At 46.9% G+C, this 23,557-nt stretch overlaps 1 protein-coding gene across 1 annotated transcript in view; it reads right to left on the bottom strand.

Moving 5' to 3' along the window:
- Positions 1-466: 466 nt before the first annotated feature.
- coq8b (coenzyme Q8B) overlaps positions 467-23,557 on the bottom strand; it is a 40,034-nt gene continuing 16,943 nt past the window's right edge. The window contains exons 6-15 of the mRNA XM_059640942.1: positions 22,448-22,570; positions 19,948-20,028; positions 18,779-18,924; positions 17,460-17,541; positions 16,733-16,826; positions 13,256-13,397; positions 12,333-12,440; positions 9,079-9,144; positions 3,035-3,121; positions 467-1,476 (exon numbers count right to left, since the gene is read on the bottom strand). Coding sequence (XP_059496925.1) covers positions 1,168-1,476; positions 3,035-3,121; positions 9,079-9,144; positions 12,333-12,440; positions 13,256-13,397; positions 16,733-16,826; positions 17,460-17,541; positions 18,779-18,924; positions 19,948-20,028; positions 22,448-22,570 — 1,238 coding nt within the window. The 3' untranslated portion in view covers positions 467-1,167. The remainder of the gene's footprint in view (positions 1,477-3,034; positions 3,122-9,078; positions 9,145-12,332; positions 12,441-13,255; positions 13,398-16,732; positions 16,827-17,459; positions 17,542-18,778; positions 18,925-19,947; positions 20,029-22,447; positions 22,571-23,557) is intronic.

Below are 23,557 nucleotides of genomic sequence, written 5' to 3'. Positions count from 1 at the left end.
TGGGGCCTAGAACCGCTCACAATACTCCAAAGCCTTCGCAGTACATCTCTCACTCCTGAAATGAATGCTAACAGTGTATTAGCCTTCCTAACTGCCAACTAAACCTGCATGTTAACCTAAGAGAATCCCAACTGTACAATGTAAACTTAAAAACTAAAACAAGACCTGGTCGCTTGTAAAGTGTTTTGGGGCATCCAGACGTAGTTTGTAAGTGCTGTAAAAATCAAGTGTTCCATGCCGCACACTATTCCAAACAATGAATCAGAGAGGTGAAGGCTGCCATAGCCCCAGAAGACCATAAGGTGCTCTCTCTTCAGAGACAGACAGTTGGTCGGCAGGGGCGGGGGGGTCATCATGTCTCAGACAAGGGGGTGAGGCTGCAAAGGCTGGCCTTTTGGCTGATACTGAAATTGAACCCAGGTTGTTGACATCACAAATGTGCTGAGCGAACCAACTCCAAGACAGATAGTGATCACCTCATTTATTAAATATACATTATGTATTTTCTTTAAAAATAAAGAAAAAAAACTCTCACACTGACACATGGGCTTGCCATTCAAATGATCCAGTGACATCTCACCCAATGAGCTTAGAAAGAGGGACAGCCAATGGTTCATCAGCATCTCACACCCGAGCACAGTAAGATCATACTGAGAAAAAAAAGGCACGCTTTGCTGAGGCTTTTATTTGTAACCGTGGCTTTGAGCAAATAATCAGATGGAGTGGATGGGGAATTTGGGACGGAACTGTTGGAAGTTGCTGCTCTGATGCAACCAGTTTCCTCTGCGCCTGGTTTAAATTTAAACAAGTCTTGGCAGTTAACTATCAGTCGACCATTTTGCTGGTGCATTCTCCAAGGCTCCACCAATCAGAGTCCACTTGCCAATCAATCAGCTTTCTTTTCCTCCCCCCCGAAAGTAGCATAATAGTGTCAAACCCTGCCGCTTAAACTGGCATTCTTGTGAACTGTCCTGATGAGCGAAAGGAGGAAGGGTTCAACACCATAGCTTTTTATCAGCAGTGCTCAGGGGCTCTATAAAACCCAAAGGAACATTCATATACCACAGGTAGATAAGACCATGTTGCAGCAGCACCTAGTCATAAAACGTTACACAAAAAGAATGTCCACAGACAGTTCTCTCCAAACCTGATGCAACATGATCAGGGCTATTTATATTGCTGCATTTTAACCAGCTGCTGATCCGACTGGTTAAAATACCTGGTGTACACCTGGTCGAACATCTCCTTGCAAGGAATGAAGGCACGCAGACGGGAGCAGATGAGGAAGGAGCCAGCCATTTTACGATGGAGGGAATAGGATTCCTCAGGGGGAGGAGTCAGACGGTGCTTCAGCATCACCGGGATCAGCCTCTGGATCTGCCGGGTGGTGTCCTGACTCCCAAAGTCAAAGGATTCTGGCTGAGCAAACGCCTTCCCAAGGGTCATGACCGCGTCAATGTGAGCATCCTCAAACACCTGAAAACAACACAGCAAACCGGTTCCATCAGGTCAGTCACAGGCACAGTAACCTCAAGGACAGCCACCAGGATGGGTACCGTGTACCAGGTGCAGAAGCAGAGCAGTAAATCGCCGTGCCTCAGCGATTCACACATCCAGTCATCCACACTAGGACGCTGATCACATCCCCCACCCCACTTCACTGCTACCTGAAATGTCCCTGAAAGCTCAGCACCATTAAGAACAAAGCAGCCCATCAGATTGACTTCACATCCACCACAGCCAACACAGATTGGGGGCAGTATGCCCTGTAGCAACTCACAAAGCTTTTTAGACAGCACCTCCCAAACCTGCAATCCCCACACTTTTAACAGGATGATGGTAGCAGATACGCAGGAACACCACATCCTGGTGGGGCGGCACGGTGGCTCAGGGGCTAGTGCTGCTGCCTCACAGCACCAGGGACCCGGGTTCAATTCCATCCTCAGGCGACTGCCTGTGCGGGGCTTGCACGTTCTCCCCGTGTCTGCCCGGGTTTCCTCCCACAGCCCCAAGGTGTGCAGGGTAGGTGGACGATCCAGGAATGTTTTGGTTAGGTGGGTTAGACGTGGGAAATGCAGGGGTAGGGGAATGGGTCTGGATGCGATGTTCTTCAGAGGGGTGGTATGGACTTGTTGGGCCAAATGGCCTGTTTCCACACTGTTGGGGCTCTATGACCACCCCCTTCACGTGCCCCTCCAAGCCACTCACCATCCTGACTTGGAAATATAGGGCTTTTCTTTAAGTGTCACTGGGTCATTCCCCACTTTGCTGCACTCAGTGCAGCATTTCAAGAAATACCTTCACCCAGAGAGTGGGGGAGCCTGTGGAATTCTTTGCTGTAAAAGATAGTTGGGGTCAAAACATTGAACACTTTCAAAAAGGAATTAGATATAGTTCTTGGGGCTAAATGGATCAAAGGGTACAGGAAAGAAAGTGGGAACAGGGAACTGAGTTGGACGCTCAACCACGATCATATTGAATGGCAGAGCAGGCTGGAGGGGCCAAATGGCCTACTGCTGCTCCTAGTTTTTATGCTTCAACGTAAGAAGGCAGATCACTCCTACTTTCTCAAGGGCAATCAAGGCTAGGCAACAAATGCTGCCCACATCCTATGAAATAATCATTTTTAAAAAGTAATAAATTAAAACGCAGGAGTTGGCTAATGAGTCTGTTGAAATGATTCCACCATTCAATGAAATCACGCTTGATTTGCATCTCAACTCACCCTAACAAGCATTTGTCAAACTCAGCACTGAAATTTTCAATTAACCTCTTGTGAAGCCCCAACCGACTTTTTAAGGGAGGGAGTGCCCAATATCTACCCTAATGTTTTCTTCTTCTGCGTGGACCTCCATGGTCTGTGCACAGCACAGATCAGAAGTCAATGCTGTGTCAGTGTCAACACATTGTGCGCAGAACCTTCAAAAGAATGTTAGTTCTGTGTGGGAGGCAGTTCTTCCTCATATCGCAACCCAAGGGACCTTGCTGGAGTTCGAAGGTTCCGCACTCCCCAGCGGATAAGCGAAGGACTTGCCTTGGTTTCGTAGCCGGTGAGGAACTTCAAATCTCGGGACTTCTGTAAGACTTTGTCTCGGTCGCCGTCAGCAGCTGCCCGGATGACCTGCATGAGAAGGTACCACGCATCACAGCATAAGGGTGCAAGGAAGAAACTAAAAGTGGTAACGACTGTTTCTGAAAGCTAAGAGTAGCGCCCAGGCTCACCACTGATTGGCACATGGCCCAGATCCAAGACTTTTCTGGCAACGAGGATGGGATTCAGGAAAGAGAAGGAAAAAGCAACCTGATGCTCGGGAGACATTTTGTATTCCAGGGTGGAAAGCGGCAGACTCTGGATTCAGGTCTACAGCCAATATGTTAACACAATTAGGACCCCGGAAAGGATAGGGAAACAGTTGTAACTGGCAACATAAAGAACTGGAGGCCAGGTTTCTGCACCATGCAAGCGCACTGAACCTTGAAGTGTTAAATCACTGTGGTCTTGTTTGAATGCACTTTTGCTTGTTGGCTGCTAAATGTCATCTTGTACAATTTGTGTGCTTTTGTATCCGAGAGCTCGAGACCTGAGGATACTTTGAAGTTAGTTTGCATTTTGGGAATGTATGGTGATTTGAAAGTGTGTTGTGTGTCTGCTTCAGTGTGAGACATGTATGGCTAATGTAATGTCTTTTTAAGAAACCATCAGTGGTTGTGTAAAGCAAAAATCTGTGAAATGTTGATTCATAAGTTTGGTTTGGAAAGCTTAGTACGAATTTACGCTTTGGAATGGACTCCTTTGTGTGTTTGGACTTGGGCAAATTTTAACTTCATAAAATTACCATGTTTGGAATTTCATTTTCTGGCCAGAGTGAACTCCCAAATACTGTTTAACGTGAATAAATCTTTAATTCCGAATTATAAGACTGACTCATTGTTAATGTCCAAGTAATAGGGGCATTGGAATGTTGAAAATGCAAATCTCTGTGGCGGGGAGTTTAGGAAAGACCAACTTAGCAAATGGGTGAGCTTTTTCTTCTTTCGAAGAGGAGGAGAGACAGATGACAGAATTACATGCAGCAGTTTGCACCCCACCCCATTTTTTGAATCTAAAGTAGATTAATAATGAACCCATTCTGCTTGATGTGGAATGGATGCAGCTCATTTGTTTTTAAAAAAACAGAAGGCTGAACCCATTCACAGAATTTCAACGTCACAGCACAGTGATGGATGAGGCACCCTCAACCCATCAAGCCATTCATCAATAACACATTTCAGTGTTGGGGAAGTACTGTGGAAATATTAAGTGTCAGGAATTTTGAAACCACTGAGCCCAGGAAGACTAAAGCAAATACTACATTAAAATTGACATGCCCTGGTATTCTGAAATCTGAATGGAATAGTTACCTGAAAATTTAAAGGGATTCTGGGAAATGATAAATGCACAAAGTCTCAGTGGTTGCAAAGCATAAAAATGGTTAGTGAGGGAGTAAACAGAATATTGAATTTGGACAAATTTACATAGAGATATATCTAGAATGAGTTATCAAGTAACTTAAAAAAAGTGGGTCATCTTACAGAAAGAACAAAGTATCTTGTGCCTGAATTAAACAGAAATGTTTGACTTCTGTTTTAAAACATTACAAAATTATGTTCCCGTGACTAGAATCTCAACAGATCTCTGGAATTAGATATGGTGGTAACAGTTAAGTTACAAAACTGGAAGAGACCGAAGTAATTAGGGACGGAGGCTGGTGGCAGAAGACAAAAGCTACTGAATAATGGATTGAAACGGCACTTGAGGTTAAAGTGCATTTTAATGAAAAGGAAGTTTAGATGACAGCGCCAGACTGATAGCTTTCTCTTGAAGTTTGAGTCCTTTTCTTTCTTTTTAAGAAAAATTGAATTGGTGTTCAAGCCACTAGCTGACACGCTGGGACCGTACTTGGAGAGAGAAGTAAAACCTCAGACCATTTGATAAGTTAAGAATGTATGACATGGTCTTGGGACACCGACAGAAGTGTGCAAAAGTGAATGTTACCTCAGGAGGTAACAAACATGAGACAGTTTTAAAAAAAATGCACTAAAGACCCAATCTCAGACACATGTACACCTACTTAACAAAAGGATTAGTGCAGTTTGGAAGAGCACAAAACATAGTTTAAATGATAAGACACTGACACGAAATCCATACAGAAACCGACTTTAGAACAATGGAAGTAGTATTAGTGGTATTAGGGGAGGTGATGGCCTAGTGATGTTAACGCTGCACTGTTAATCCAGAGACCCAGATAACATTCTGGGGACCTGGGTTTGAATCCTGCTGTGGCAGATGGTAGAATTCGACTTCAATTTAAAAAAAAAACTGAAAAATTAAGAATTTAATGACGAACATGAATCAATTGATGATTGTCAGGAAAAACCCATCTGGTTTACTAATGCCCTTTAGGGAAGGAAACTGCCTGGTCTGGCCTACATGTGACTCCAGATCCACAGCAATGTGGTTGACTCTGAACTGTCCTCTGGGCAATTAGGGGTGGGGCAATAAATGCTGCCTGGCCAGTGACTCCCTCATCCTGTTAATGAATAAAGAAGCTCTTTAAAAAAAAATTAGTGAAAGGGATGTAAAATAAAATTTCAATAATCAAAATAAGAAGTGTGATTGGCTATTATATCAAAATGTTACAGAAATGGGAGATTATGGATTCTGGGAGGAGTGATGGTGGACTGAGTGAAAGGGCCCCATCAGATGATATACAGATTCCCCCATCTCAAGCATCTGTATGACTAAACCAGTAGGGGAAATTATATTGTGTTGGTAAATGTGAAAAAGGCTGAGCTAAGACTCAGGGACTATAGGAATACGCGGTACGGGAAAATAAAAGATGGGCAGTGTAAGTGCAAGGCAAAGCCTGATCAATGTTAGAGCCATACTGTTGATACCATGTATATTGTAGCTCAAAGAGGGTACCCGCATTTGGAGGTAGTTACCACTCAATGATATAATCATTCATAAAATTGGCAAGGAGGGAAACATATTGAAGTATCCTCAAGTCGGATAAAGGAGGAGCGAGCTGAAGAAATTTTGAGTCCATGTATGATGTTATTGTTATTGGGTGAAGTGATGGGTGGTGGAGGAACTAAGATACCTGAATCTGGAATATACTAAACTGTAGAGCAAATTATGTCAATAGATTAACTGCAAAAAAAAATGCAGACAATATTCTGGCCACCTCAGTCAGGAAATGAGAAAAAAACATGTACTGTTAAAGGGATGAGACCAGTCCGACAACTATCTAACTATTGCAGAAACTTTGTAGAAAATTACAATGAATTAGCTGGAACCCTGAAAGACTTTGTGAAGGAGGGGCAGGGCTAGGTCAGAGAAAATGGAACAGGGGTCTAAGCCAGAAATAGCTTTTGTCAAAAATCAGACACTCACTGGCCTCCACACAAGCACTAGGACTTCCTGGCCTGAAAAAGCCCTTTCACCTCTTCTGCAGTGAAAGCAAGGGTAATCAGTCTGCAGTGGCGCTACAGAGTCAAGCTCTGGCCTGTGGGATATAACTCAGGTCATAATGGGACAACATTCATGTGTTCGAGCCATCCAAATGTGCTACCTGGGCCCTAACGACATACTCCGTGCCCCCCACCCCCACCGGCCACCACAACACAACTAGGGAAGGTGATATTACACTGCCCACATTGTATTGTCCAGCTATTGGAAGCTGGCAAACAGAGGTGTTATGGACAGTCAGTGAGCCAAATGGGAAGCCACACTGTTGCCAGGAGACAAGCACATGAAAATGGGTAGAGATAATAGAGAGAACACAGCAATGGATGTGAATCAGGAAGGGGAGACAGATGATTGTGTCCCTCTCATGGAGCAGGAAGAGGAGAGACAGAGTTGAGTTGAGGAGGAGTCATCAGAGGGGGTGAAATGTAAAGTGCATGCTTGGAGATGGGGCATAGCAGTAATATGAAGGTGAGACCCAGACTTGGAATTTGGGGGGGGGGGGGGGGGGGGGGGGGGGGGGGGGGGGGCGAGGGGGGGTGGTGTTTATTCAAAAGCATAACTTTTGGCAGGGGAGGAGGTAGGAGGTGGTCACTCCACTCAGCCCTCCAGCTAGAGAAAGGACAAAGAGGTAACATCTACACATACAGTAAAAGTGCCTTTGGTGTATTCCACGACTACATGATGGTGTGGGCTGTATAGCTGATATTACCCTGAGTGGTAGCACAATTCAACATCAGACCCTAGGCACGTACCCAGTGGCAGCAGTAATTAAAATTAAAACGTACAGAAAGATCCAAACATCAGAACAGAAAGGAACTGACTAACAACCAAATGGTCTGGCATTTTCTTTTCCTCCCTCCCTCCCTCTTGCAGGTTCTGCGGGCCCTCAGCAGGAACGGAATCCTCAACCTCAGAACGGGAGCTGGAACAGATTAAGATGTGTGCATATATGTGGTGTGGTTGTGCAATGGCTGTAATAAAGGATACTGCTATCATTAGCGTAAGTATGAAAATGCTAATCCTCTGTGGGTTCCTCTCGATTTTGATCCCATCGGAGGCAGACAGGCACATGGCACAATTTGCTGGTTCGATCAACCACCTGACCGTACATCAGGGTGGGATATGTTTAAGGGGTGGTCTCCAAAGGCCACTGCAATCGTTAATTTGATAATACACCCAGTTGTTGTACTGTTCACATTGGCGATGGTTTATTTTTATTGTAGTTTGAATCTTCTAGTGTAGGTTACATACTCCTCTTATATGTTCTCGCGTGGCTGTCAGTGATTTGCGTCTGCATTTGCAGTTGTAACATGCGCTGTCAAATATCATCGGGGTAGACTGTATAGGATGGGCTGAAAAGCTAAAGCTGTTGATGATATTCAACAGCTACACGACTTTGAATGAGTTCTGTGAACATTCCTGTATGTGCTGCAGATGACACAATCAAAACTTGTTTTGTGTAGTTGCAAGCAGCTTGTTTTCTGTATCTGCTTTTTTGTGCTGGCTGTTTGTTACACTGTTTAAGACAGAGTTTCGATTGGACTTCACTTCGGGGCCAGGAACAAAGCTAAGCCTCCAAACCAGCCATCGATCGAGGGGTCCCCAATGGGCAGGAGGGTGTGAGGCTCACTGTTTTCTTATCCTGCCTCTTTTCTTTTAATTACCTAATCCATGCTCATAGTTCAGTCTTTTATTTTCCATTTCCGTTTTATTATTACTCATTAAACGTTTATATTTTAAAAAATTGCTGTGGTCCAGTTTTACCAGGATGCTGCCTGGACTGGAGGGCAGGTCTTATGAGGAAAGATTGAAGGAGCTAGGGCTCTTCTCATTGGAGCGAAGGAGGATGAGAGGTGACTTGGTAGAGGTGTACAAGATGATGAGAGGCATGGATAGAGTGGACAGTCAGAAACTTTTCCCCAGTGTGGAAATGACTAATACAAGGGGGCATAACTCTAAGGTGACTGGAGGAAGGTATAGGGGAGATGTCAGAGGTTGTTTTTTCTGAAGAAGGGTCCCGACCTGAAATATCAGCTTTCCGGCTCCTCTGATGCTGCTTGGCCTGCTGTGTTCCTCCGGTTCCACACCGTGTTATGTCAGATTCTCCAGCATCAGCAGTTCCTACTGTCTCTCACACAGAGTGACGGGCGTGTGGAATGCACTGCCGGTGATGGCAGTGGAGTGAGATACTTCAGAGACTTTTAAGCGACTCTTGGCTAGGCACATGAAGGATAGTAAAATGTAGGGTATGCAGGGTGGTTTGATCTTAGTAGGATAATAGGTCGGGACAATATCGTGGGCCGAAGAGCCTGTATTGTGCTGTATGTTCCACGTTCTTCTCTTAAGTACTATTAACCGAATCTGAAAAGAGCCGCTTGGGTACATGCTGTGATCCAAAACAGTCAGTCAATCTACACTGATGGGAAAAAGTGACCTGGTTATGACCACATGCAGGAGCGTGCTGCGAGCAAACTGGTTGAAACTTTACAATTGGACCATGGCTTTGCTAATGGAGCCACTAAAACATTCTTGCTGCCCGGCAGAAGGTATTGAAATGTCACGTGTACCTCAATGTAGTTGTCCGTGAATTCTTTACCAAACTCTCGACTTGCTCCAAAGTCCAACAATGTCACCTGACGGGCAAGAAATAAAACATAATTCTCACTGGCAATGCTGTGGCAGCATCTTCCAAATCCACCACCTCTATCATCCACAGCCCCGTGATAGAAAGGGTACTGTTAAACTGGAGACGGTTCAGAAACGATCAACCAGGATGTTGCCAGGAATGGAGGGCTTGAGGTATTAAAAAAGACAGACTGGAGAGGCTGGGACTTTCTTCATTGGAGTGCAAGAGGTTGGTGGGTGGCCTTATTGAGGTTTATAAAATCATGAGGGAGATTGACAAGGTGAACAGCCAATTTTCCCTAGGGTTGGGAGGGGGGGGGGGGGTTCAAAACTAGAGGCTATATTTTTAAGGTGAGAGGAGAAAGATTTTAAAAGGATAGGAGGGCAACATTTCTTTTTTAAACACAGAGTGGTTAGTGTGTGGAATGAACTGCCAGAGGGAGTAATGAATGCTGGTACAGTTACAATGTTTAAAAGACATTTGGATACGTACGTGAAAAGGAAAACTGTGGAGGGGTATGGGCCAAACGCAGGCAGGTGGGACTAGCTTAGTTTGGGAATAAGATCAGCGTGGATTGGCTAGACCAAACAGTCTGTTTCCATGCTGTATGACTTTTTGATTCTAAGTACACAGGCAGGAGATGTATATGAATGCCACCCACTGCGAGATCCCCTCCAAGCCATGCACCATCCTGACCTGGAAATATCTCAGTGTTCCTGTAGTGTCACTGGGTCATTATCCTGGAATTCCCTCCCTAACAGCCTTGCCCATCCCTACACCACACACAGACTGCAGAGACTCAAGACAGCAGCTCCCTGCCAATGCTCTTCCTAAGACACAGAACCACTTGGAGGATCAGTACAGACTGAACAGGATGGCGACTGCACTAGTTCAAGAATGAGAAGCACTAATCCACTCAGTTCCTCATGCAGATGGCCTCAAGGCCTTCCGCTTCTTCCTGTCCCGCAGGCCTGACCAGTCCCCCTCCACCATCACCCTCATCCGCCTAGCCGAACTCATCCTCACCCTCAACAACTTCTCTTTCGATTCCTCCCACTTCCTACAGACAAAGGGGGTGGCCATGGGCACCCGCATGGGCCCCAGCTATGCCTGCCTCTTTGTGGGTTATGTGGAACAGTCCCTCTTCCGCACCTACATAGGCCCCAAACCCCACCTTTTCCTCCGTTACATTGATGACTGTATCGGCGCCACCTCTTGCTCCCCAGAGGAGCTCGAACAGTTCATCCACTTCACGAACACCTTCCACCCCAACCTTCAGTTCACCTGGGCCATCTCCAGCACATCCCTCACCTTCCTGGATCTCTCCGTCTCCATCTCAGGTAACCAGCTAGAAACTGATGTCCATTTCAAGCCCACTGACTCCCACAGCTACCTAGAATACACCTCCTCCCACTCAGCTTCCTGCAAAAATTCCATCCCCTATTCCCAATTCCTTCGCCTCCGCCGCATCTGCTCCCAGGATGAGGCATTCCACTCCCGCACATCCCAGATGTCCACGTTCTTCAAGGACCGCAACTTTCCCCCCACAGTGGTCGAGAACACCCTTGACCATGTCTCCCGCATTTCCCACAACACATCCCTCACACCCCATCTCGGCCACAACCACCCCTAGAGGATCCCCCTCGTTCTCACAGACCACCCCACCAACCTCCGGATACAACGCATCATCCTCCGACACTTCCGCCATCTACAATCTGACCCCACAACCCAAGACATTTTTCCATCCCCTCCCCTGTCTACTTTCCGGAGAAACCACTCTCTCTGTGACACCCTTGTTCGCTCCACACTCCCCTCCAACCCCACCACACCCAGCACCTTCCGCTGCAACCGCAGGAAGTGCTACACTTGCCCCCACACCTCCACCCTCAACCCCATCCCAGGCCCCAAGATGACTTTCCATATCAAGCAGATGTTCACCTGCACATCTGTCAATGTGGTATACTGCATCCACTGTACCCGGTGTGGCTTCCTCTACATTGGGGAAACCAAGCGGAGGCTTGGGGACCGCTTTGCAGAACACCTCCGCTCGGTTCGCAATAAACCACTGCACCTCCCAGTCGCAAACCATTTCCACTCCCCCTCCCATTCCTTAGACGACATGTCCATCCTGGGCCTCCTGCAGTGCCACAATGATGCCACCCGAAGGTTGCAGGAACAGCAACTCATATTCCGCTTGGGAACCCTGCAGCCCAATGGTATCAATATGGACTTCACCAGCTTCAAAATCTCCCCTTCCCCCACTGCATCCCAAAACCAGCCCAGCTTGTCCCTGCCTCCCTAACCCCTAACCTAGTCTTCCTCGCACTCATCCCTTCCTCCCACCTCAAGCTGCACCTCCATTTCCTACCTACTAACCTCATCCCACCTCCTTGACCTGTCCGTCTTCCCTGGACTGACCTATCCCCTCCCTACCTCCCCACCTATCTTCTTTTCTCTCCATCTTCGGTCCGCCTCCCCCTCTCTCCCTATTTATTCCAGAATCCTCTCCCCATCCCCCTCTCTGATGAAGGGTGTAGGCCCGAAACGTCAGCTTTTGTGCTCCTGAGATGCTGCTTGGCCTGCTGTGTTCATCCAGCTCCACACTTTGTTACCTTGAAGTGTGCTCTACCATTCAGTGCAGGCACAGACAATTTCTTTGCATTTCCAAATTCCACATTCCCCAAAATCTGCGATTCCCCTGTCCGACTAAAATCTATTACCTTAAATATATTGACTGACCCTGCCAAGCCTACCTCCACTGCTGCGTGAGGGGTTCCAAAGTTTGGCCAACACTGGGGGAAAAAAAAATTCCCCTTATTTCTGTCTTAAATGGGTGACCCCCCTAATACGAAACTACTGCCCTAGCTGTGGACTGAAAAGGGAGAAAAATGTATCAAAATGTTGGGGGGGGGTGGTTGCATGAGGGTGGGGGAGGGCATGAGGGAGGATAGGGTGCAACATGATGGAGGATGGGGGGCTGGGTGACAGAGGACGGGGAGGACCCCGAGGTAAGGAGGAGTGGAAGATTGGAGGAAGTTGGGCAAGAGTGAGGGAGTGGTGGGCAGGTGACGTGAGGGTGGTGGGGGGGTGGGGGGGGGGGGCGTGGAAACAAGGAGTGCCTGGGGGTGCTCGAGGGGTGGGAGGGCGAGACAGGGAGAGATGGGTATGGGGAGATTGGAGGTAAACATTGCTCACCTTCTGTCTCTCCTCATCAAAAAAGAAATTGGACCAGTTCGGATCAGTCTGCATGAACCTGAACTCAAACACTTCACGGAGGCACAGTTCCAGGATGTTCGAACAGATCTGGAAAAGCATCAGAAAACTTTCACAAAATTAAGGACTGGCAGATCAAGAAAATATAGACTGCGTTCCCGTGCACGTCCTGTAGTCCTGCTCTGTGCTCTAGAACAAGAAACAACTCTGCATACAACACAACGTATTATTCAATTTGGGTGAAGCTGTTTCTCTGCTGGTGGCTACAGCCTCCAGGAATTTTACGTGTTGTGCAGTAAAGCAATTCGCAAGTTGTACCGTCCTGGTCCATACTGGGTTCAGATTGACTACTTTTAGCGGTGTCTGCTGCCAGTCATTTATGCTGAAGTTAATGCTTTAAACAGCCAAAGGGCAATGTCCATCAGACCTGACGGACGGCCATGGCGACAGGGAGCCTGGAGGGCGGGGTGGGGTGGGGGTGAGGAGGGAGACAGCAAGTGTGTGAGAGAGGGTGCGGGGGGAGGGGGATAAAGAAAGAGAGCGAGAGCAAGAGGAAGTGAGAAAGAGAGTGTGTCGGTGGCGGGGTAAGAGTGAGCAAATGAGAAAGAGAAAGTGAGGTGAGGGTGGGAGGGGAAGAGAGAGAGACCAAATGAGAAAGAGCGTGAGGGTGGGGGGGGGGGGTGGAGGAGGAGAGACAGAGAAGCAAGGAAGGAGCGGCGGGGGGGTGGGGGGGGGGGCAGGAGACAGTGACAGACAGACACAAAGTTCCCAAGGGGTTTTGAGGGGTGGAGAAGACAGCAAGCCTGAGGAGATGGTGAGCCAGACAGGGAGGAGACAGGAGACAGCGAGCTACACAGCCAGAGGGGTCAGGGCACAGATAGTCTATGAACAGTCCATGTGCAAACCTTATTTCGAGTATTCTGGTCTAGATCCTCACACTTATCCAGGGGAACGCCCGTCACTAACTCGGCTGTGAGAATTCGTTTTGTCGTGAGCTCATCAATTACTTCCGGAACACAGAAGAAAGGATCGTCCTTCAGAAGTTCCCTGTTGGGGCCAGAGGGCAGGCTGCAGATTAGATTCAAGTACAAGAGCTCTCACATTGCTGTACGGTACAGGACATGGACAGGCCGAGTGGCCCCAGGTAAGCACTCTGTGCAACTGTGACCAGCAGCACTGTGATCACCTTCACCCAGCCCCAAATGGAGCTTCAGCAGCTTTGCCTAGCGTCAGGAGAAAGTCTGCAACATGAACAGCAAACCTACACATCTGTCATAAAATCATAGAATCCTCACAGTGGGAAAGGGGCTATTTGGCCTATAAAGTTTGCACCGACCTTCCATGGAGCATCCCATCCAGACCTAGCACCACCACCCCCTGTAATCCTGAATTTAGCACGGCCAATCCTCCCTAACCTGCACATCTTTGGACAGTGGGATGAAATCACAGCACCCAGAGGAAACCCGTGCAGACATGGAGCGAATGCGCAAACTCCACACAGTTGGCCAAGGCAAAAGAACCTGGATCCTTGGCACTGTGAAACAGCAGCACTAACCACTGCGCTGCCTGCCCCAAATACAGGCACCTCACGCAGGGCCTTACCACCGAGGTGTCAGTGGCAGGCTGTGCTGAACTGTCTCTAATCTGGGCTAGCCCTCTACCCTGTTTCACACAAAAACATTTCGATGGGGTTTCAGCCATGGATCAGGGAGCCATACGGTCAACTGAGAGTCAGGCAGCTGGAGGCTCCAGTCCCACTACAGAGATTGGGGCACAAACTCCAGGGGTGAGGGAATGCTGCACTGCCACAGGCATCGCCTACCCCCTTTACGTGGGTGCATAAGATCCCACTGCAGGCATGTAACAAGAGCAAGGTTAACTCCCTCACTGTTCTGGCTGATATTTAACTCTCTGCCATAGTTACATAAACAACGTGGCTACAAATGCAGCTCAGAGGCAAGGATCCTGCAATGAGCAACTCACATCCTGTCTCCCAGAGCCTGTCCATACCTACGAGGCCCCAATTAGGAGCGTTACCCATTTATCTCCAGTATTTGTTGTCCATCCTCAACTGCAACTGGCTTGCTTAACCATTTCAAAGAATCAACAACATCACAGTTCGTCTGGGTTCACACGTGGGTCAGACCAGGTTAGGGATGACAGATTTCCTTCCCGAAACACATTACTGAACCAAATGGGTTCTTTATAACAGTCAAAGGCAGTTTCATGCTCATCGCTGGGGACTAGCTTCAAATTCCTGATTCACAAATTGAATTTAGATCCTACCAGATACTACACTGGGATTTCAGCCCAGTGTCCTGACAATATTAACCTGAGCCTCTGGATCAGGGCGGCTCGGTGGCTCAGTGGTTAGTACTGCTGCCTCTTAGCATCAGGGGCCCGGGTTCGATTCCAGCCTTGGGCGACTGTCTGTGTGGAGTGTGCACCTGTCTGCGTGGGTTTCCAGGGGGGTGCTCCGGTTTCCTCCCACAGTCCAAGGGGGTGCAGGTTAGGGTGGTTTGGCCATGGGAAATTGCCTGTAGTATTCAGGGGTGGCTTATAGGGGGATGGGTCTGGGTGGGATGCTCCAAGGATCGGTGTGGACTTGTTAGGCCGAAGGGCCTGTTCCACACTGTAGGTAGCCCAGTTCCTCTATGTCAGTATCTTCAGGCAAGTTCAGACTGATAAGTCAGCAAGGGAAAGGGTGACATATGAATATGACTCCGTGCAAGACAGCATGTGGACAGCAGAACTTTTGAAGGAAGAAAAGTGTTGCTCTGTAAATATTTCCCACACAATGGCCTGGGAGATAAGTCAGAACTGCAGTGGAGTCCAATTCGTGAGGAAACAGTACCACCGAATGGTGGACGGCTGAATTACAGCTGCTGGATCTCATCTTTTAAAAAGGTGCTGCCAGACCTGCTGAATTCCTCGCGCAGGTCTTACTGCAACTCTACAAGGTGCTAATGAGACCGCACCTGGAATCGTGTGCGCAGTTTTGATCCCTTTATTTAAACAAAGATATCATTTCATCGGAGGCATGTCAAAGCAGGTTCACAAGCATAATGAGATAACAAGGTGTAGAGCTGGATGAACACAGGAGGCCAAGCAGCGTCAGAGGAGCAGAAAAGCTGATGTTTCGGGCCCAGGTAATCCCTGGAATGGAGGGATTGTCTTACTAGCAAAAGCTGAACAGGTTGGGACTCTATTCACTGGAGAAGAATGAGAGGTGATTTTTTTTTTCCTTTTATGTTTAGCCATGATTCTTAAGGGGCTTGTCCTTGTGGGAGAGTCTAGGACCTGAGGGGACAGTCTCAGAATAATGGGATGCCAGATTAAAACTGAGATAAGGAGGAATTTCTTCTCTCAGAGGGTTAAGTGTCTTTGGAACTCCTTGCCACAGAGAGCTGTGGGGACAGAGTCCTCGTGTATAGTTAAGGCTGAGCCAGATAGATTCTTGATCAGTTGGGGAATCAAGGATTATGGGGAAAGGGCAGGAAAGTGGACGTGAGAAATGTGGGATCGGCCATGATCCTATTGAACGGCAGCGCAGGTTCAAGGGGCTGAATACTCCTATTCCTATTTTGTGTGGTTGCTTTCAATTATTATTCCATTGGTTTTTACCTGCTTCAGTTCCACAGATTGATGATCCTACATCAATAGTGGCAGTGAGGTTAATCCTTGTAAAACTTCAAGGAATTCAAGCAGCAAATCCAGCAAAGCAGGGAAGAAGATATAAACAGTGCCATAAAAGTCCAAAGCTGCATTGAAATTCATGAGACATGCAGAAAATATGTGGATTGTCGAGAGTCTGTTCAACACTACCCCTCTTTACTCCACCCACCCTTTTTAATCTATAATCTCTTGGGAGATGGGGGTAAAGCACGTCCTACTCACACACTGCAACAAGTTTACAAAGATAAACTGTGATGAGAATAGAAGCCATGTTAACATTTTCCATTCAACTTTCCTGTGTCAACAGTCACAGTGTATTGCAGGCTTTGGCCACCAAGCAGGGCTGTGAGCTAAGTTTCTGCACTCTCTCAGCTCCATTGCCAGAATCAGCCACAAAATGCAAACCTTACATCTGCCAGTTGGTCACTAGCAATGCCAATTTACTTGTCCGACACTAGGTTTTGTTTGTCATTTTTCAGTAATGTCTTCACAGACAAATCAACAGCGTATCGCAATTTCTCCAATCCGAGAGGAAGCTGTCAGAGATATGAAGTGCCTTCAGCACCCATCTTTCCCATGACAACATCCAATTTGTAACTTAATAAAACTCAAAAGATTTTGCTTCAAACAGCCTCAAACAATCCCAAGATTAACTTTTCAGTGATCTCGTTTGGGGACGGCTTCATAGAATGACAAGTCCATTGTACCTGAACCTCCTGGCACAAGCCGCCTCCCGTACGTAATCACATTCCCATTCCAGCTCCCGCTTCAGGACCCCAATCCCGCTCTCAGCAAACAGGCCTGCAGGGAGAAGGCAGGAAAAGACTTTGAGCATTGGAGCTCCTCCCAATCCCAAATCCCGGGGCCATCTCGCTTGACCTTGCCCGTTCAAAAACATGAGGGGTCCAGGCAGAATATACAAGGAGATACCATTCCCACCTGTGAAAGGATCAATTACAAAACGGCACAGATTAAAAGTAACTGGGAAAAGAAGCAAAAAGGAGTTTTAAACTAACTAACAAGATGTAGAGCTGGATGAACACAGCAGGCCAAGCAGCATCATAGGAGCAGGAAAGCTGACATTTTGGGCCTACACTCTTCTGAGGCCCAAAATGTCAACTTTCCTGCTCCTGTGATGCTGCTCGGCCTGCTGTGTTCATCCAGCTCTACACCTGGTTATCTCAGATTCTTCAGCATTTGCAGTTCCTACTACCTTTAAACTAAGTAAGTTAGGTCTGGATCGCTCTGTCTGAGTGAGTGGTGGATGAAAATTTGGTTGAGGCATTCAAGAGGAAGTTATCTGAAAACGAGCAGTGTTACAGGAGAAGGTGCGAGAATGGCACTACATGAACTGTTCATTCCGAGAGCTGGTTCACACCCGAAGGGCCAAATGGTCTCCTTAGGCACTGTAACAGTTCTGTGTTTCTGCTTTACCTTCTGGCAGTGGGATGCTCATTTTCAACAGAGACAACAGGTTCTCCACGTCACTCTTGATGCTGCGAGCTATTCCTGGGTACTGGTAGAATGAAACAGAGCAAACTGTCAAACCTGAACACACCCCAGTGACACCGCATCTTAACCCTGAACCCCTCTCTCTTGCCTAGCACACGGGATCCATCAACTTGCAGCCAAGGTCCCCATTAATTTAGACTGACAACTCTGCTTGCTTGGAAGAGACAGTGTTTGGAGGGGCGAGAGGGACGTCAGAAGTAACTGGGTTTGCCGGGGTGGGGGGGGACGAGGAATAGACACTGATCCGCGGGGGAAGGGGAATAAGCAGCAATGAGTGAGGGGCAGAAGGGAGAGAAGAGTAGATGATGAATGGGGATGAAGTTTCAGAAGGGAGGAAGAAGAAGCAGCGAACGAGGGTAGCAGGGCAGAATAGAAGGAAGGCAACGGTCCACGATATGGTCAAGAATTTTTTTCTGATTTATTGTTGTCACATGTACCTAGGTAGTGAAAAGTTTTGTTTTGCGTGCAGTATAGGCAGATCAGACAATTCAAAGTGCATTAGGGTAACAGAACGAGTCAGGAATACAATGTTACAGCCGCAGAGAAGGTGCACAGAGTGCGAGATCCACTGACTGTGACTAAAGGGAGAAAGGGGAGGCTGGGGGATGGGTTGATTATGACAATCAAGCCACGTTTTAAATGTTGTGAGAAGGAGAACTCTAGCATGTACCAGCAGGAGGTTCAAATAGTAATTTTGTTTCTAAATTTAAGGACGAGATGTTGGGTCTCACAATGTCCTGGTTTTCCTGAGTGTAACCTCTTGGCTCAAACACCTCAGGCAAACCAGTCTGGGTAAAAGGGTCTAGGCCCGAAACATCAGCTTTTGTGCCCCTGAGATGCTGCTTGGCCTGCTGTGTTCATCCAGCTTCACACTTGGTTATCTCGGATCCTCCAGCATCTGCAGTTCCTATCAGCTCTGGGTAAAAGGAATCCTGAAGCAAGCAGGAGGCCCTGTTATTTGTATCTGTAAATATTTGAGGACACTAGATTCCACATTTGTTGCTTGTGCCAATGTGGCAGTTACTGTCTTCCCAACTCAAGATTCCCAGAACATGCTCCGCTTTGGAACCTGTTTCATGACCATGCAACAGGGTCAGTGCCATTGATCTCTACTCTTACTGGGAAGGAGTCAGGTTTGATCCCAGCTCTGTACTGGATCAGCTGGTCACAAAAGGTGGTGACGCTGCTGGGTTGGTAGATCTACACAATGGATCGGCTGACTGGAGGAAAATGCGACCTACCTGGATTTTAATGGCCACCTCTCTGCCGTCCTGAAGTTCTCCATGATGCACCTGCCCAATGGAAGCAGCAGCAAACGGCTTTTCCTCGAATTCTGCCAGCTTATCCCGCCAGCGTGGTCCCAGTTCCTCATCCAGCACTTTCTGAGCAACAGAGCATTCAACCAGGTTCATTCAATTCACTAAAAGAACTGACCCATCTGAGCCCACACACTCCAGTTATGACCGTGTGGTCTTTTTGTCCCCTTTACATTTCCCATATTCTTTTATGGGATGTGCTGGCTGCTGCACATCCCTAGATGCCCTTCAACTGACTGCCCTCTGAAACGGCCCAGTGAGACAATCAAGAACCGATCACATAGCTGTGGGTCTGGAGTCACGTGTGGGCCAGACCAGGTAAGCACAGCAGATTTCTTTCCCTAGTGAACCACACAGGAATTTGTAACATTTAATCATTGTCACCATCACTCCAACTATAAAATTAACCGTACATTCCACCATTTGCCTCAATGCAATTGAGCTCCTGTCCCATAGCATAAGCCTGAGCTCTAATAACTAACCAGTGACACTACCAGTTCACCATCACCTCCCCAATCTCACTCCTGGGTAACTCCCCTCCTGAATCCCCAAAGCCTGTCCCACCATCTATAAGGCACAAGTCAGGAATGGGATGGAATACTCCCCACTTGCCTGGATGGGGGCAGCCCCAACAGCACTAAGGAGCTCGACACCATCCAGGACAAAGCAGCCTCTTGATTGGCACCACATCCACTCTCTCCATCACCGGTGCTCAGTAGCAGCAGTGTGTACCATCTACAAGATGGACTGCAGCAACTCACCAAGGTCATCAAATGCCAGCACCAAGTCTGCCAGGTTTTGAATTTACAGTGGGGTTCACATCAGAGTCTAAGTGAACAGTCAATGGACTCTGTTTAAAGAGAGCCTCTATGAGCCACAGTAAAATGGAGCTCACAGCTAATACAGCAGCAACTTCTCCTGATTAAAAGCAGGATGACCTCTCTACAAACCAAATATTTTTGAACTGCAGTCACTGATGTAATACAGAGAATGTAAGGAAATACCTAACAACTAAATGCAGTTAGAGGATGACTGTGGAAGAGGAGGAATGGGAATGGAGAGGTCCGAGCTGCTATGAGCCCACTCACCATCGTTTTGCCAGGCTGGCATGAAGTCTGCACTCTGCCGCACGCGCTCAAATATCTTCTGCAGCTGAGGGTTGATGAAACTGCTGTCTGCATGGAGAGAAAATGGAGCATGATTCTCTGAACACAATCACAGCCTACAGGTCGAAAGACTCATCGGTACGCATAATGGAAGATAGGAAAACCAAGGAAGTCATTCAGTTCCTCAAGCCTGCATCAAAATGCAGTTCAGCATCTTAACTCCATTTGTCCTCCTTGACGTCAGGCCCCTTAATCAACCAGCAAAGAAATTCAAGAGAGACCTTTGCTGAATTTCCCACCTTGGACTCATCATGACAAATGCAAGAATGCCAAATTCCAGACAATCACAACAATTTACCCCACAGGGGAAAAGGGCACTGATTGGCTGGCCACGTACTTTGAGTGGCCGATGGGAATGCAATGCAGAAAGCAATGGGGAACCACTGGGTCCCCAAGCTCTCAGTTAATTCAAAAAGGCACATGGCTTGAACATAGCCCTTCTGTTTGTAGAGAGTGGGTGTATTTCCTATGAATAAATATAAGTCACTTTAATCGAACATACATGAGACACGACTGAAACACAATGTCAGACTTAATATTACAAACTGAACTAACAGCTACTGCTTTTCTGAGAGAGGGAGCTGCACACTTCTATTACAATGGGCTGAAGAGCCTCTTTCATGCGGGCGCAGTTCTGTGACCCTTTGAACAAAAGGGTATTCCCTAATGCACGCACATCAAATCAGTGACTGCAGTTCAAACATATTTCATTGGTGAAGAAGAGTTTTGAAGTCTGAGGACACAACAGTCGCTACATAAATGCAGATCTTTCTTTTAACCTTTCCTCTTAAAGGACTGACTCTGCTCCATCAATTCCTTATAAAGTCCAAGAAAAATGGCAACTGTCATATTGCAATCTTTTCTACATTGGTGAGACCAATTGCTGACTAGATGTCCACTTTGTGGTAAACCTCTGCTTTAACTACAAGGAGGACCTCAACCTACCAGTTGCTTCCTATACATTGCTGTCTACCGCAAACATTTCTGTCCTGGGCCTGCTGCAGTGTTCCAGCGAAGACCACTACAAGCTGGAGGGACAGGCCCCTCATTTTCCGCTCAACACAGAGTTCAACAAATTCAGAATACCAGCACTATCCAGCATTTTGCTTACAACATACTTGACAGCAGATCTTGCGGGGGATGGAATGAGAGAGTAGTTACAAGCAGAGTAGGACTAGAGGACTCACTGTAAACCTTGGAGTCACAGAATCCCTACAGCGCAGAAAGAGGCAATTCAGCTGATCATATCCACACTGACCCTCCAAAGAGGTTCCAATCAGACCCACCCAATCTCCATAACACTGCATTTTCCATGGCCTATCCTCCTCACCTGCACATCCCTGGACACTATGGGGCAATTTCCCATGGCCAATTCACCTAATCTGCACATCTCTGGACCGTAGGAGGCAACTGGAGCACCCAGAGGAAACCCACGCAGACACGGGGAGAATGTGCAAGCTCCACTCAAACAATCTGGCAGATGTTGACCCATCATATCTGTGCTATATCACGAGTGAGCTGCATCACACAGAAATGGAGATATAATGGTTTCAGTCTCCATCCCACACGGAGAGATTAAATCCTTAAAGAGAGTTCTGATAACTGATGAAAAATGCACTGGACTCCCTCCAAAGCCAACACACTCCTACTGAGGTGCCACATCTAGAATTGCAAACAGCACCCAGCTGTGACCTACCCCACATCTGTAGCAGAAACTGGTTCTTTTAAATACTCCATAGGTAAAAGGTAAAGGCAAGAGGTCTGAAAAGTCAGTGTACAGCAGCTAGCAGGGCTTCAACTGCTTTATCAATTATAAATTCTCTGCTATTTTCCCCAAGCTTTGGCATTAAATAGCAACACTCAGGATTCCGGCTGAGTGCATGGCAATAAAATCAGAGAATGTTGGAACTAACAGGTCAGGCATCATCTGTAAAGACAGAAATGAAGATAATATCTCAGGGCAAAAACTTCTCATCAGCTGTGGGGAAATGTTTGAGATGTGACAAGTTGGATGCATGTGAAAGAGCAGGCAGGGAGTTAGACATGGTGGGTAGAGAATAAAAGTGATAGGACGGATGGCTTGTGATTTTAGAACTCCACAGCATGAGAAACTTTCATTGCAGTCACTACAATGCAGCAAAAAACAGCACATGAAAATGTCCAGAAATGTTTAAAAACGCCAACCTCAATAACCACAAATAGTAAGAAGTAACAACATTTGAACATGTCAAACAAGTAACCAGAAAAGCTTAGAAACAGCCTCAAAAGGGAAGCAGAGGATGAATGATCGAGGACAGACCTGCCAGTGATACCTACATACACAGAATGAAGAAAGAACCACCCTGCCCTTGGCTGGTAGGAGAACAGACACGCATTGAGTGTTGAGACAGTGAGGAGGAAGAAGTTAGTGCAACGTGACAACACATACCTTGAATGCTAAGCATCTGTCCAATCTTCAGAGCAGCCCCTCGCACCTTGCACAGTGTGTCGACAATGCGTTCTGCATTAGCCTCCGAAAGGAAGGGGCTGGAGTCCAGTAGCCCTTTATTCTCTGTGTTGAAACCAGCAACAATTAGAATATTATAACAACGCTGAACAACTTAAACATCTGCCAATTCAGTCTGTCCCAACTCTAACCACCTACAGAGTCAGGAACGCGTTGTAAAGTTGAAACTGTCAGTCATTATATTCAACAGCCAGAATAAAGTAGATTTCCACACTGTGTACCACAGCAGACTGGCCATTTGAATATCAAACCTTTGCTAGATCTTTGAAGAATTTTCTTATCAGTCCCTTTCTCGGTCTCTCTTTTTCTCTCAAGTTTCTCCAGCCTGTCTCAGGAATGTTTTCTCAAGAATTTAGAAGGTTAAGGAGTGAGCTGATCAAAGTCTTCAAGATTTTAACAAGATAGGCTAGAGAATGATAAATTATTTCCAATTGGTTAGGGATTCTAGGACTGGAGGCATAGTCTGAGCCCCTATCATAGAAGGATATCAGTAAATTGGAATGCGATCAGAAAAGATGTTGCCGGGAATGGAGGTTTTGAGGAATAAAAATAAACTGGAAAGACTGAGACCTTTCTCATTTGAGTGTAGGAGGTTGAGGGATGACCTTAAGGATGTTTATAAAATAATGAGGTGTACAGATAAGGTGAATGTGAAGGGTGTTTTCCCGGGAGTGGGTGGGGGGGCTGTGGCGGTGTTCAAATCTAGGGGGCATACTTTTAAGGTGAGACGAGAAAGATTTTAAAAGGACATGAGGGGCAACCTTATTTTTTTTTTAACACAGGGAGCAGTTCTCGTGTGGAATGAACTGCCAGAGAAAGTAGCAAATGCAGGCACAATTACAGCATTTAGAAGACATTTGGATACGTCCATGACTAGAAAAGGTCTGGAGGGATATGGGACCACATGCAGTCATGTGGGACTAGTTCAGTTGGGGAACATTGTTGGTGAGGACTTGTTGTACTGTTTCCATGCTGCATGACTCTCTAATTAGAACCAGAGCGCTCAGGGGAGATGTTTGGAAGAACTTTTAC

Source organism: Stegostoma tigrinum, chromosome 39 (assembly GCF_030684315.1).
Source record: "Stegostoma tigrinum isolate sSteTig4 chromosome 39, sSteTig4.hap1, whole genome shotgun sequence".
In the NCBI taxonomy this organism is placed as follows: domain Eukaryota; kingdom Metazoa; phylum Chordata; class Chondrichthyes; order Orectolobiformes; family Stegostomatidae; genus Stegostoma; species Stegostoma tigrinum.
The sequence above is the reverse complement of the archived record's forward strand: the minus strand, read 5'-3'. Positions and strand labels throughout refer to the sequence as shown.